The sequence below is a fragment of the Dromiciops gliroides genome, chromosome 1 (genome assembly GCF_019393635.1).
Source record: "Dromiciops gliroides isolate mDroGli1 chromosome 1, mDroGli1.pri, whole genome shotgun sequence".
Taxonomy (NCBI): domain Eukaryota; kingdom Metazoa; phylum Chordata; class Mammalia; order Microbiotheria; family Microbiotheriidae; genus Dromiciops; species Dromiciops gliroides.
In genome coordinates this window covers 488,074,593-488,087,537 of record NC_057861.1, presented here as the reverse complement: position 1 = coordinate 488,087,537, position 12,945 = coordinate 488,074,593, and the positions used below count along the sequence as shown (strand labels likewise).

Below are 12,945 nucleotides of genomic sequence, written 5' to 3'. Positions count from 1 at the left end.
AGCCAATCTATTATTTTCAGTGAATTCTCTATATAAGGTACATAAATACAGAATTGGCTTATATTTGGAGGATCACTGGTATTCTCATCTTTGGTGGGAAATAGCATACAAGAAAAGAACAAGAAGGTAAGGTAGAATGGAACAAGTAATAAATATTTATTTAGCACTATGAGGTTTGCAAAGTGTTTCACATGTTATATAATTGGAAAAAGATTGAATAAATTATAATTCCCCTATCTACTAGAATTTTATCAAGGCAGATGGCATTGACCACTAGAATAGACATGCCATAATTGTGAAAAAAATGAACTGAAGATATAAATAATTACATTATAGGCAAGTACTCTAGCACACACAACACACACACACACACACACAATTGGAAACAGATCTTACCAGTTTTAAGTAAGTGTTTCATTCTATTTTATATCATCAATACCCTCAACTCTAAGTTACAAAACAATATATTGCTGACCAGTGGAAGATACTCATAAAAAGAACTTCATCACTAAGCCTAGGTTAAATCAAATAATAGATGAAGTCATAGAACTGCTAAAATCTTAAGATGGAAATGTTAAGAAACCAAGACCTCTGAAAATTTTTACTTAAAGCAAACTATGCCTAAAACCAAAATGGATGACAAAACAATATCAATGTCTTAAATGATTTTGAAAAGGAGATGAGCATACTTGGACTGGAATTTCAAAAAGCCCTTTTTGAGTTTGATGGCATGAATCCAAATAGTAGACCAACTATTCTGAAACAAGGTCACACAGCTAGTAAATGTCAAGTGTCTGAGGCCACATTTGAACTCAGGTCCTCCTGAATCCAGGGCTGGTGCTTTATCCACTGTGCCACCTAGCTGCCCGAGAAGAGGATTTTTTGAGAGCAAAGACAATGGTATTTGGCAACAGGTTATCTATGGAGAGTGAGAGAGAGTGCTGAGTCAAGAATGACTCCTAGGTTTCAAAATTAAAAGACTAGGAAGATGGTGATACTTTCTTCAACAGTAATCAGAAGTTAGAAAGGGGAGGTTTTGGAGGGAAAGATAATGAATTCAGTTTTTGACATGTCAAGTTTAAGATATCTACGAGAAAGCCATTTCAAGATGTTTAATGGGAAATTGGAAATGCAGGACTAGAAGTCAGGAGAGAGATTAGGACTGAACAAATAAATCTGAGAATCATCTACATAGAGGAATCCATGGGAGGTGGAGATTGAGGAAAGATCACACAGGTAAGAAGAGACCATTATATTGGGTAATTAAGAGATCACTGATAACATTGACTTAGACCAACTATTTGTTTAAATTCTTTCTACAAAGCATTCACAGAAAACAACATACTGGATGAGGGATAAAAAGAATGTGCCAAAAGTATCACAAGTATCAATTTCTTATTGATTCAGTAATTATAGAACAAGTACCCCCAAGGGCACTCAGTCAGCTTTCTGTCAACAAAAAAGCATCAAACAAATGGTGGAGTCATGTGGTGATGGAGTGGCTGAAGATGGCAATTCAGGTCCTGGTCATTGCATTTTGATCAATGTTTGATCACTTAAGTCTGATTATTTAAGGAAATAGCAAAAACTGTGTAGCACATTGCAACACATTTGATCAGTGTTTGATCACTTAAGTTTGATTACTTAAGGAAATGGCAGAAACTGTGCAACACATTGCTTCAGGCTTTAAAATATTAATGTTTACCAAATACTTAACACAACGCCACCTATGAGAGAGCATTGTTCACAAGAGGTTTGCTGTCTATCACAGACTGACAGAAGACAAATCCCCTTAATATTGTCACAAGTCAAATTGTTGCCCACAACCACCCAAATATAGCATTGATTCATAAAAACTAAGAAGAACCTTTTTTTTAAAATAGATGTTACCAGATCATATAATCATAATCTCCAAAATAAATGGAATGAAAAGCTTTCAAAACATAGAGACCTAATAGAGGTCAAATTCATGTAGGATCAGGATAAGGTGCATATCATTCCTATTGTCCTGTCTACCACTGAAATTGTACTAGAGATGTTTTCATTAAATCTACAAAGGATTCTCTTTCATTCAACCAAATTTACAAATAGCAGTTATTTATTCACCTTGCAATAGTGTATAGAATATTAAATGTTACAAAATTATAGTACAATAGTGACTGATTCCAGGATCATTTCTATCTGAACTTCACAAAAAAAAGATGGAATGAAATAATAGGGAATGAAAAAAGAGGAGTGAAATAATAATGATGATAAAAATAATAATAATGATAAATTTGAGGTCCTTAAAGGTAGGGACTAATTTTACCTTATATTCCCAGGGCTTAGCACAGTAACTGGCACATAGTAGGCACTTAATAAATAATTGTTGACTTGTTTACTAATAAGCTTTATAATTCAAAGCCCCAAGGCTATGAAAGCAACTAATTTTTTACTTGTGATTACTGAACAAATTTCCCCACCCCACCCCAAAGTGTCATTTACATTTCCTTTCTTATCACAAAGCTTTTGATTCAATTCCACACTCATGGCTTAGTCATGGTCTGACAATATATACATAGAGCCAAGCAAAGTGAAAATGCTAGATTGAGCATGTGATATTCACATGGAGAAATGTTCTCTATTTAAAACATGCCACCAGCACAATAATTTCAAGAAAAAATGACCTAAAAAGTGGCATCTCCAAGGAAGACAATTTAAGTCATTATACTGCCCAGCATTAATTCCTTTGTCATCACTCCTGAATACACTTAAGTAAGGCTCTTAAACCAAAGAAAGGACATTTATGTCTGGACTACATAAAAAAGAAAAGTGATAAAGAAATAAATGATAATTACAAGTTTTGTAATTTATTCAGTGACAAAAAGGCAATTATTTAATCCACCTGGGCAATAGTGCATAGAACACTAAAAATAAAAGAATAATAGCAAGATAGCAACTTGTACCAGGACCATTTTCATCTGAACTCAATCAAAAATGATAAGAACTAGATGAATAACAATGATGAGAATATCAGTAACAACGACATTTATACAGCCCTTTAAGTTGTACAAAGCAATTTTCTCACAATAATCTTGTGCAATAGATATTAGCATTATACCACTCAGTTATCCACAGTATTAGCTGCATATTAAAGGAAAGAAAAATGATATCCAAAAAGGGCTTTTACTTCACCCAGGGTCACACAGCTAATAAGTCTAACTTCTAGTCCAATGCCCTTCAGTCTCCAGATAATAATAAGTAATTAGTATAGCTTTTAAAGTTTGCAAAGCATTTTGTATTTTATCTTATGATCCTCATTGGATTATGAGGTACAGTAATAACCATTACTTCACAAAAGGTTAGAACCCCGGATTTGGAGTTACAGGACTTGAGTTTAAATCTAATTTCTGCCACTTATTACTTATGTGACCTCAGGCAAGTCACTTCACCATTCTGAGTGAATACACTGCAGATGATGTGGAGGGGAATGATGCTTCAAATTGGACTAGATGATTGGATCATCATCCCCATTTTACAGATGAATAAACTGGGGCTCAGAGAAGTTATATGCCCAGGATCACACAGCTAGTAAGTGCCTGAAGCCAGATTTAACGCTAGATCTTTCTGACTCCAAGTCAAATACTCTTTCTACCACATCATGGCACTATGAGTATAGCACAATCATGTCCTAAAGCAGAGAAGTCAGTCAAAGCAGAGGGAGGCAAACCATAGGACACATCATTGGTGACTTGGAATGAAGAAGTCTAGGGAACTACGTGGGACAAAGTAAAATACAAAAATAAACCCACATCAGAGAGGAAAATCATTTTCAGCACAGTACAAAGTGATCACTGATCCTCTATAATTATCTATAGCTCTCCTTTTTGGGTATATCTTCCACCATGGAGTCCTCTGACCTTGTTTCTGTATCACTAGGATATTAGCACACAATAGGTGCTTAATAAATGTTTGTGGAATTGAATTGTCAGAGTACTATTTCCACCAGTTGTGCAGGTCATTCATTCATTCAAAAGACTCAAACACATAGCCCACAAAGCCCAACCTATTTTACATAAGCCTTCCAGAGTCTCCTCCAAAATTTTCTGCTTATGGATTCTTTTTTTTTCTACTCTGTATCCTTTCTTATGCCTTTTGACATACACCTATATTACAGGTGTTTGATATTTCTTATGCACAACAATATTTCATTGCACTCACATTATACAATTTGTCCAACCATCCCTCAATTGTTAGTCCTCTGTATCCATTCCCCCATATTTTTTTGCTATTACAAATAATGCTGCTAAAATGTTCCTGCACAAAGCAGATCTGCTCCCCTCCCCCCCCCCATCAATCTCATCCTTAGTATGCAGTCCCAATAAAATGGGGACTCTTAAACGTTTTATGTCATGGGTCTCTTTTGCAGTCTATAAAGCCTGTGGACCCCACTTTTGGAATAACATTTTAAAAGCATAAAATAAAATATATAGGATTACAAATGAAACCAATTATATCGAAATATAGTTTTAAAACATTTCTTTTTAAAAGCCCAAATTCCAAGTATCAAAATATTTCTTTCAAGAAGCCCAAGTTAAGAAATGTTGCAATAAAGGAATCCCTGGGCCAAAGACTAGCTAAAAAGCTTAAATGCATAAGGACAGAGAGAAAATGTAGTGCTCAACACCTGAGCTCAAGCATTCTGGTTAGTTCATTGATGCACAGTCCTACTCTTAATAGCCCTTTAATAAGCAGTTGAACAGGGGCAGCTAGGTGGCGAAGTGGATAAAGCACTGGCACTGGATTCAGGAGGACCTGAGTTCAAATGTGGCCTCAGTCACTTGACACTTACTAGCTGTGTGACCCTGTGCAAGTCACTTAACCCTCATTGCCCCACCAAAAAAAAAAAAAAAGCAGTTGAACAAAGGATGACAGGTTCAAGAGCCACCTTATACAAAAGAGTACTAATTAATGTGCCCCTACTTATTAATGGACCACTCTCTACCATGAGAAGGCTAAGGATCCAGGACTTAAATGGATTTTTATTGTTATCAAACTGCATAATCTGTAGGTTCAAACCCATCACAAACCCCAACCTTATGTATTCCAGACATAACTCCATTTAAACAATGTTCTGATAAACAGCAATACAACCACATAATAAGGCTCAGTTACTGTTTTGGTGCAAGTTTTTTAATCTAAGTTTTAGATTTGTATCTCCTCTGGCCTTGTTTGAACAATAAGTAATGAACTCACATCAAGACCAAGACTTCTTTAGAGAGAATAGCCTCCCATCCACATGTGCATTCCAATGTTTTATGACCTTATTATAATATAAATAGCTACCAACAGCTATAAGCACCAAAATGCTGCTGTGTTTTTCCCCCACTCAATCAACAAATCCATTTGGTTGCAACATACATCAGTCTTTAGCATTTCTTACCTGTCACAATGGGGTATGACTGTGGCCCTGGGACATTGGCCCCTATATCCGCGGATGTAGGGCTTGTTAAATTGGCCTTCATGTCATCTAATCCACCAGCTAGTGATGCCATGGCCGAGTATTCTGTGGTCTGAAAAATTAAGCAAAAAACACCTCAGCAATACAATAGCTGAAGGGCTAGAGTTATGCGCTGCTGGACTCTCTGCCATTAACCAAAACAGGAAAATTCCTCCACAATGCCAAATCCCACTCCATAAGAAAATGAGAACACATTTAGTAACAAACTTCCATTCAATTTCAGTCCTAGATCACTGTGGAGGGGATAGAACACACAGATGGGTTTCTCTTCCCAACTTCATGGAAATAGATAGCAAATTTGTTTCAGTCAGTGTGGAGCTGTAGAACTTGGCAGAAAATAACTGGGTCCAAATGACTTGATCATGATTCGGTTCAAATTTGCCTGTGGTATCTTTCATGGTGCATGAAACTAAATTCCTTTTTCACTACTGTATGCAAACACAGCATGGAAGAGAAGCAGGAGCTGGTTGTTTGGAAGAAATCCACGTCTCCCGCCGAGGGGAGAGTTGTGTTAGTCATAAAACAGGCAGCAGCAACCAATGTCTCCTTGAACTGGTGAATGAATGAGAGGTTGCTGCTGCCTGTGCTCTTAATCCATTAAGAAGACTAAATTCTTTATCTAGTGAACTGAGATTGGATTTGGCAAATGGTCACTTTAAGTTTAAAAAAACAACCAAGTGATGCTTTGCTGGAAATTTTAAGAAAGTGGGTTTTATTTAGAAACACTTCCATGGCCCCAACAAGAATTTGTTCTATGAAGTCTGTTTCCCTTCTTTAAGCTATTTTTATGAAACCAAGATCTTGAAATTAGAGTCTTCTTCTTGGAGTCCCAGAGGATTGAAATAGCTGTCAGAATGCTTCTCAGGGAAGATAACAGGGATACCAATCAGGAATTTTCCTACTTCAAGAGAAGCCTAAACCACAAGTACGAATGTGCTCTCTATCCACCATCACTCCCACACCTGAAATCCCATCTCCACTTAAACAAGTTTCTGTAATGAGAGAAAACAAACCAGAAAAAGAGAGGCAGGGAGGAAGAGTATTTGTTACACAGGTGAAAACTGTCTCTAAGTGGGATTGTTTTAAAGTTTCCAGTCACTCCAGGGAAATTTAGGCCTGGCGATTTTTTGTGAATGTTTGATTTCATTTATGCCAACAATAAAGGGTAGTCTGTAAATTTGCCATCATTCAGAATGACAGCACAAGAATGGCAGGATCACATAAATGGTATTAAACTTTTCAGCGTGGTACAATTTTGAACATCGTCTGTATGATGAAATCAGGTTACGGGTCACACCTGATTACAGGCACATGAAGAGATGTCAAAGTATGTTCTAATACTACTCTTTCTGTATAATTTTTTTAAAAATTATTATTCTGCCAAATTTGCTGGTAGATATACCCTGGGCTGCAGAAAATAATTAACCATTTTGGTCCAGCTTTTCAGGTTGTTCCTGGCGTAGCTGCTAAAGCAGGAAATAGACGAATCTGAACTCGAGTTTTAATTGAGAGAATTTGAACAGCTCTGTTTTTCTATAACTACCAAGCACCCAGTGCTATCTATGGAGTGGGACTGTATTATAGTCAGATGATTCAAGTTTAAGTTCTTCCTCTTTAATTTGTTAACCATGCAACTATGCGTCCTTGAGGAAAAATTACTTAAAGATAGTGAGCATTTACAAAGCACTTTAAGGTTGGCAAAATGCTTTGCACATATTACTTCATTTTATATACTCATAGTGACACTAGAGTATAGGTGCTATTGCTATTATTCCCGTTGTGCAGGTGAGGCAGCTGAGGCAGAGAGAAGTTAAATGACTTGCCCATACATAGTCACACAACTAGTTATGTGTCTGAGGCTGGATTTGAACTCAGGTTTTCCTGACTCTAGGTCCAACATTCTACCCATTGAGCCACCTAGCTGCCCTATGCTCTTATTCCCTCTGAACTTCACCAATAGAATTAGGACAATAATACTTCTACTTTCCACCTCTCGTGGTCATTGTAAGGTCAGTCAACTAGCATTTATTAAGCACCTACTATGTTCCAGACACTGTGCTAAGTGCTCATCACATGAGATCATGTCAAGCACTTTTCAAAGCACCATATGAACATCAGATATTATTATTCTAATTACAAACATGGCAAGAGTAATCTGACAACCTGTAGAAAACAGAAAGAAATGACTCCAACAAGGTATAAAGTCATTTTTGAAAATAGAAGTCTAAAGAAAATTATTGGGGGGAGAGGGGCAAGGGGTGAAGATAGGTGCGCCCACACATCTGGAGAGGGTTGTATGCCTATATATATGTGTGTGTGTGTGTGTGTGTGTGTGTGTGTGTGTATGCATGTGTGTATGTATACACATCTGGAGAGGAGTGTAGGTGTGTGTGCATATATGCATTGTGTGCATACGTATCTCTATTTATATACACATACATATATATATGTATGTGTATGTGTTTATATTTATATATATATATATGTATCTGTATATATCTTCTGGAAAGGTTTGGCATCCTCCTTGCCCTCATTTGCTTCTTCAGCTGCTGCACATTTGGTATATACATGGTGTATATATGCATGTTTGTGTGCATATACATATGTATGTATATGTGTGTGTCTACAAATATGTATATGTGTGTATACCAAATGTCTAGCAGCTGAAGGAGCAGACTAGGATTTTGTAGACCAAGTGATGATGCCACCCCTCTCCAGATCTGTGTGAGAGCAGGAAAATGAGCACACCTTTGGGGGAAGGAGAGACTGCCCTAGGATATGGCAATCTCACAACTATTTTTTTCACTGTGCATGGATAGTGGTGTCATCTCTCCAGGTTCTAAAAACTCATTTGAACACAAAGGCCATCTGTGGTACGCATTTCCTTCAGTTGAATGCTAGTGATTCACAGAATGTGCAGCCTATGAAGTCTTATTTAAAAAACTAGAGGTTGTCCTCTGATATTGCCTCCTGAAAAAGCCACTCGACACTGCTAGCCAGGCTAAAATCTCAGCCACAATGGTTCTGATGCTCAGTCGCAGATAACCTCAAAAAGTCTTCTCTAGACTTCATGCACAGCATGTTGAAGATTCTTCAGTGGACTCACATATAATCACAGACTTTGGGGGCTAGAAGGGACCAAAAAAGCCATTCAGCCCAACCCAAACATGATCAAAAGTCCCTTCAACAATGTATCCAACCTTTTCTTGAAGTCCTCCCATCAAGAGGGACTTCCTGAAATACTCCATTGCACATCCAAATCGATTTTTCCCTTCCACCTTCCACCCACTGTTGCTGGTTGTACCCTCTGGCGCAAAAGAGGCTAAGACTAATCCCTCTTTCACAAGACAGCACTTTATATATACCCCAAAACAGCTTTCCTGTTCCTCCTGGTTAACACATGCCTAATTCCTCTTGTTGATCCTTATCTGTCACGGTCCTCACATGGACTCCGAATAGAGATTTCAGTTTTTACATACAGGTAAACAGAGAGCATACAAGAATGAAAGGTGTGGGTCTCAAAAGCAGAAGGTGGACTGTGAATGATGGCCTTGTTTAGTTATGTAGTTAATGATGGCAGTAATTCTCACATGTTTTTCTTTATTCTTATGAAAGTCTGGGCACAATAGGCACTAAATAAGCATGGCACGGGACAAGGATCCACGGACACACGCAGAGTACACAATTCTCTTTGCACTACTCCAATTCAAACAAAGTTATTATTTTCTGAGTTTCCTATTTCCCAGAGATCTTGGAGTCATTTTATTATCATATGGAGGGTCTGCATCAGTGAGGCACATTGTGCATCCCTTCATTATCACTAAAATAAGAGATGTTAGCAATTCACAAATACTGAATGCTAAGCCCTCTCCAGCAAAAACAGGCTCTTTCCACCATCCATTCCTTAGAACACCTGCCTAATAAGGAGATTTCTTCTATCCTGAGGCATGGCCATGAGCCCTGCTTATGATTTCTAGCCTACCCACAAAGGTTATATTTGGGAGAAGGGGAAAAAAGGGGAGTCAATGAACACCTGGGCATTTTCCTTTCTCAGACACTGGATTCAGACTTTGACAGGTAAAACCTCAGGGAAGAAACCTCATCCAAGCACCCCTGCTTCATCAGGAAAGCCAAGCGGCTTGATACCCAAAAAAAGTGTGAGCTGGACCCTAAGAAATTACCTGAAAAATGAATGCCTGGGGTTGCACCAAGTATTGTCTCATCAGCATGGAGCACCACTGTCATAGCATGGAGGAGAAAAAAAACACAGACATGTGAGAAGGAAGATATATAAAAGGAGATCAGCGAGAAGAAAAAAAAAGATTACCTAAGTAATCAGAGGGATGTCCCCCCTATCTGGTTCCTTGTCTCTTCCCTTCTATCAACCTACACCCCTCTCCCAACCCATCTGGAATCAAGCAACTCTCCTCAGACTCTATCTACGGGTAGAGAAGCACCAGCCACCTCCATGCATCGGGGCTCCCACTGCCCATCTGCTGGGCATCTATCAGTGGAAGGAAGAGACAAAGAGAAGTAGAGAGAAAGAAAGAAGAAAGAAAGATGGGGCCTCCAGTACTTGGTTAATTACAAGCTTTCTAACACCAAGAAGAGAATAAGACATCACCTTGGCTCTTGAGCTATGTCAAGTAATATGACTGGCAAAAATAGATTTTAAAATTGTAATGATATTCTTAACTTGGGACAATCCCATGTTTCTCCAGTGCGATGACAGCTAAAATATTTGTTTTCTTACTCCCCAGGTGACCTCAGGCAAACCATTTCCCTTTTCTGTGCCTGTTTCATCCTTTGAAAAATGAGCAGGGTGAACTAACAGAGGGTCTCTTCCAGCTCACGACCTTATGGATTCCATTCTTTCATGTTTCACTTCTGCTCTGGCCAAGAACATAAGTGTCAATGGTATCACCAAATGCCTCAACTAAAGAATTTCCCCTGTTTTAGGAGCTAAATATCAGTGACTCGGTAGCTAATGAGAGCTTCCAAATAAAGTCCTGTTACTGGCTCAGGAATAAGCAGGCTGACTCTAGGAAGAAAAACTGTCTAAAATTCCAAAAGATGAAAGAAAAGCAATCTGGGTCTAGTGTTGCCAATGTGGTTTGAGGTACTCTATTTAACTTCTTTCAGGCATATCTCCATAATACCACAGAAATATTGAAAAGAAACCCTTCGAATTAAATCAAATTTATAAGAATCCAAGTCATTCCCCAATTGAGAAATGGTCAAAGGATATGAACAGGCAGTTTTCTGATGAAGAAACCAAAGCTATCTATTCCCATATGAAAAAATGCTCTAAATCTCTAATGATTAGAGAGATGCAAATTAAAACAACTCTGAGGTACCACCTGACACCTATCAGATTGGCTAAAATGACAAAAAAGGAAGATAATAAATGTTGGAGAGGCTGTGGGAAAATTGGAACACTAATGCATTGTTGGTGGAGCTGTGAGCTGATCCAACCATTCTGGAGAGCAATTTGGAATTATGCCCAAAGGGCGATAAAGCTGTGCATACCCTTTGACCCAGCAATCCCACTTTTAGGTCTTTTGCCCAAAGAAATCATGGAAGGGGGAAAGGGACCCACATGTACAAAAATATTTATAGCTGCTCTTTACGTGGTAGCAAGGAATTGGAAGTTGAGGGGGTGCCCATCAATTGGGGAATGGCTGGACAAGTTGTGGTATATGAATACAATGGAATACTCTTGTGCTGTAAGAAATGATGAGCAGGAAGAGTTCAGAGAAACCTGGAGGGTCTTACGTGAGCTGATGATGAGTGAGATGAGCAGAACCAGAAGAACATTGTACACAGTATCATCAACATTGAGTGTTGACCTACTGTGATGGACTATATTCTTCTCACCAATGCAATGGTACAGAAGAGTTCCAGGGAACTCATGATAGAAGAGGATCTCCAAATCCAAGAAAAAAAAAAAAAAGAAAGAAAGAACTGTGGAGTATAGATGCTGATTGAACCATATTATTTCTCTTGTTTTGGGTGCTGTTGTGTTTTTTTTTTTTCTATTTTGAGGTTTTGCATCACTGCTCTGATTCTTTCTCTTGTAACAGGATTAATGCAGAAATAGGATTAATGTTATTATGTGTATATATATGTGTGTGTGTATATATATCTATATGTATATGTATAGAGATATATAGATATAACCTATATCAGATTACCTGCTGTCTAGGGGAGGGGGGAGGGAGGGGAGGGAGGGAGAAAAATCTGAAATTGTAAAGCATGTATAAACAAAAGTTGAGAACTATCTTTACATGTAACGGAAAAAATAAAATATCTCATAAGAAAAAAAAAAAAAAAAGAAAAGAAACCCTTCATTTCATTTCTTATTAGGAGAAGGCACTTCACTATGGATATTGAATGATATGGACACCATGCCAATGGACCTAATTAATATAAAATCAAATCAGTCATTTTTTTTACTGCCACCTTTTCCCCAACCAAGACCCAAGCATTTATAAGATCCTATTTTTAGAACCTCAAAGCCAAAGTGTAAGACACAAAAGACTCATTTTTCAAGGCATCTTCCAACACTCAAGTTTATGGAATACTCAAGCTTAACACTCTGCAGTCTAGTCAAATTTAATATTCTATAAAATATTCACAGATTAAACACAGGAATGTGGAAAGGCTTCATTTAGCTAATACTGATTTGATTCTGATTTGTACTGTAATGATTCCAAAGATATTGATGGGGCTTCCAAGGACAGTTTCACAGGAGAATTGCAAACCCTAAATGACTGACTTTCTATCTCATTCATAATTCCAACCTCAGATGCTGAAAAATAGGAGGGAAGGTGTAGTATAGAAAAGCAGAGTTTCCTTCCAGGTCAAAACTTCACTAGTAATGCCTTTAGTTGATGTGGATGGGGGCCGGGTGTCTTTCTCCAGACTAAGCTAGTTGTCCTTGGGGGTATGTGTCATACCATATAAAAGAGGACAAAGACTACAATAGAAAAGGTAATGTTTCTTAGCCCTGATGAAGAATACTAAAGTACTTTTCCATTTTGTAATGCTAAGAATACTATTTGCAATTTTACCAGTACTTTGTGTCCTATGATGGTGGTTGGAAGGAACAAGAATCCAACGTGATCATAAGATCATAAAATCTCAGAGCTGCAAAGGAACTTAGAGATCATCTACTACCATGTCTTTAATTTCTGCAAATGGGGATGTTGAGGCCCAGATCGGGGCATGGGTTATTAAAATTAATTTAAAAGTTTGGATTTTTCTAAACACTTGGTCATCCAACCCTTGAAAGAAAGGGAAGAATGTGAGCCCAGAAATGGTTAACTATTTCAAGTAAACTCTTCCCACCTGCTGTACCAACGCTGCGTAAAGCTTCAAACGAATGTCCCCTTGAGGCAGCAGGAGTGCTGGGAGCTGCCTCTTTTTCACTAGAAGCCATCCGT

At 38.0% G+C, this 12,945-nt stretch overlaps 1 protein-coding gene across 1 annotated transcript in view; it reads right to left on the bottom strand.

Annotated features, from left to right (window-relative positions):
* PAX5 (paired box 5) overlaps positions 1-12,945 on the bottom strand; it is a 332,623-nt gene that overhangs the window by 157,956 nt on the left and 161,722 nt on the right. Inside the window, exons 7-8 of the mRNA XM_043997512.1 lie at positions 9,682-9,738; positions 5,423-5,552 (exon numbers count right to left, since the gene is read on the bottom strand). Of these exons, the coding sequence (XP_043853447.1) occupies positions 5,423-5,552; positions 9,682-9,738 (187 nt within the window). The remainder of the gene's footprint in view (positions 1-5,422; positions 5,553-9,681; positions 9,739-12,945) is intronic.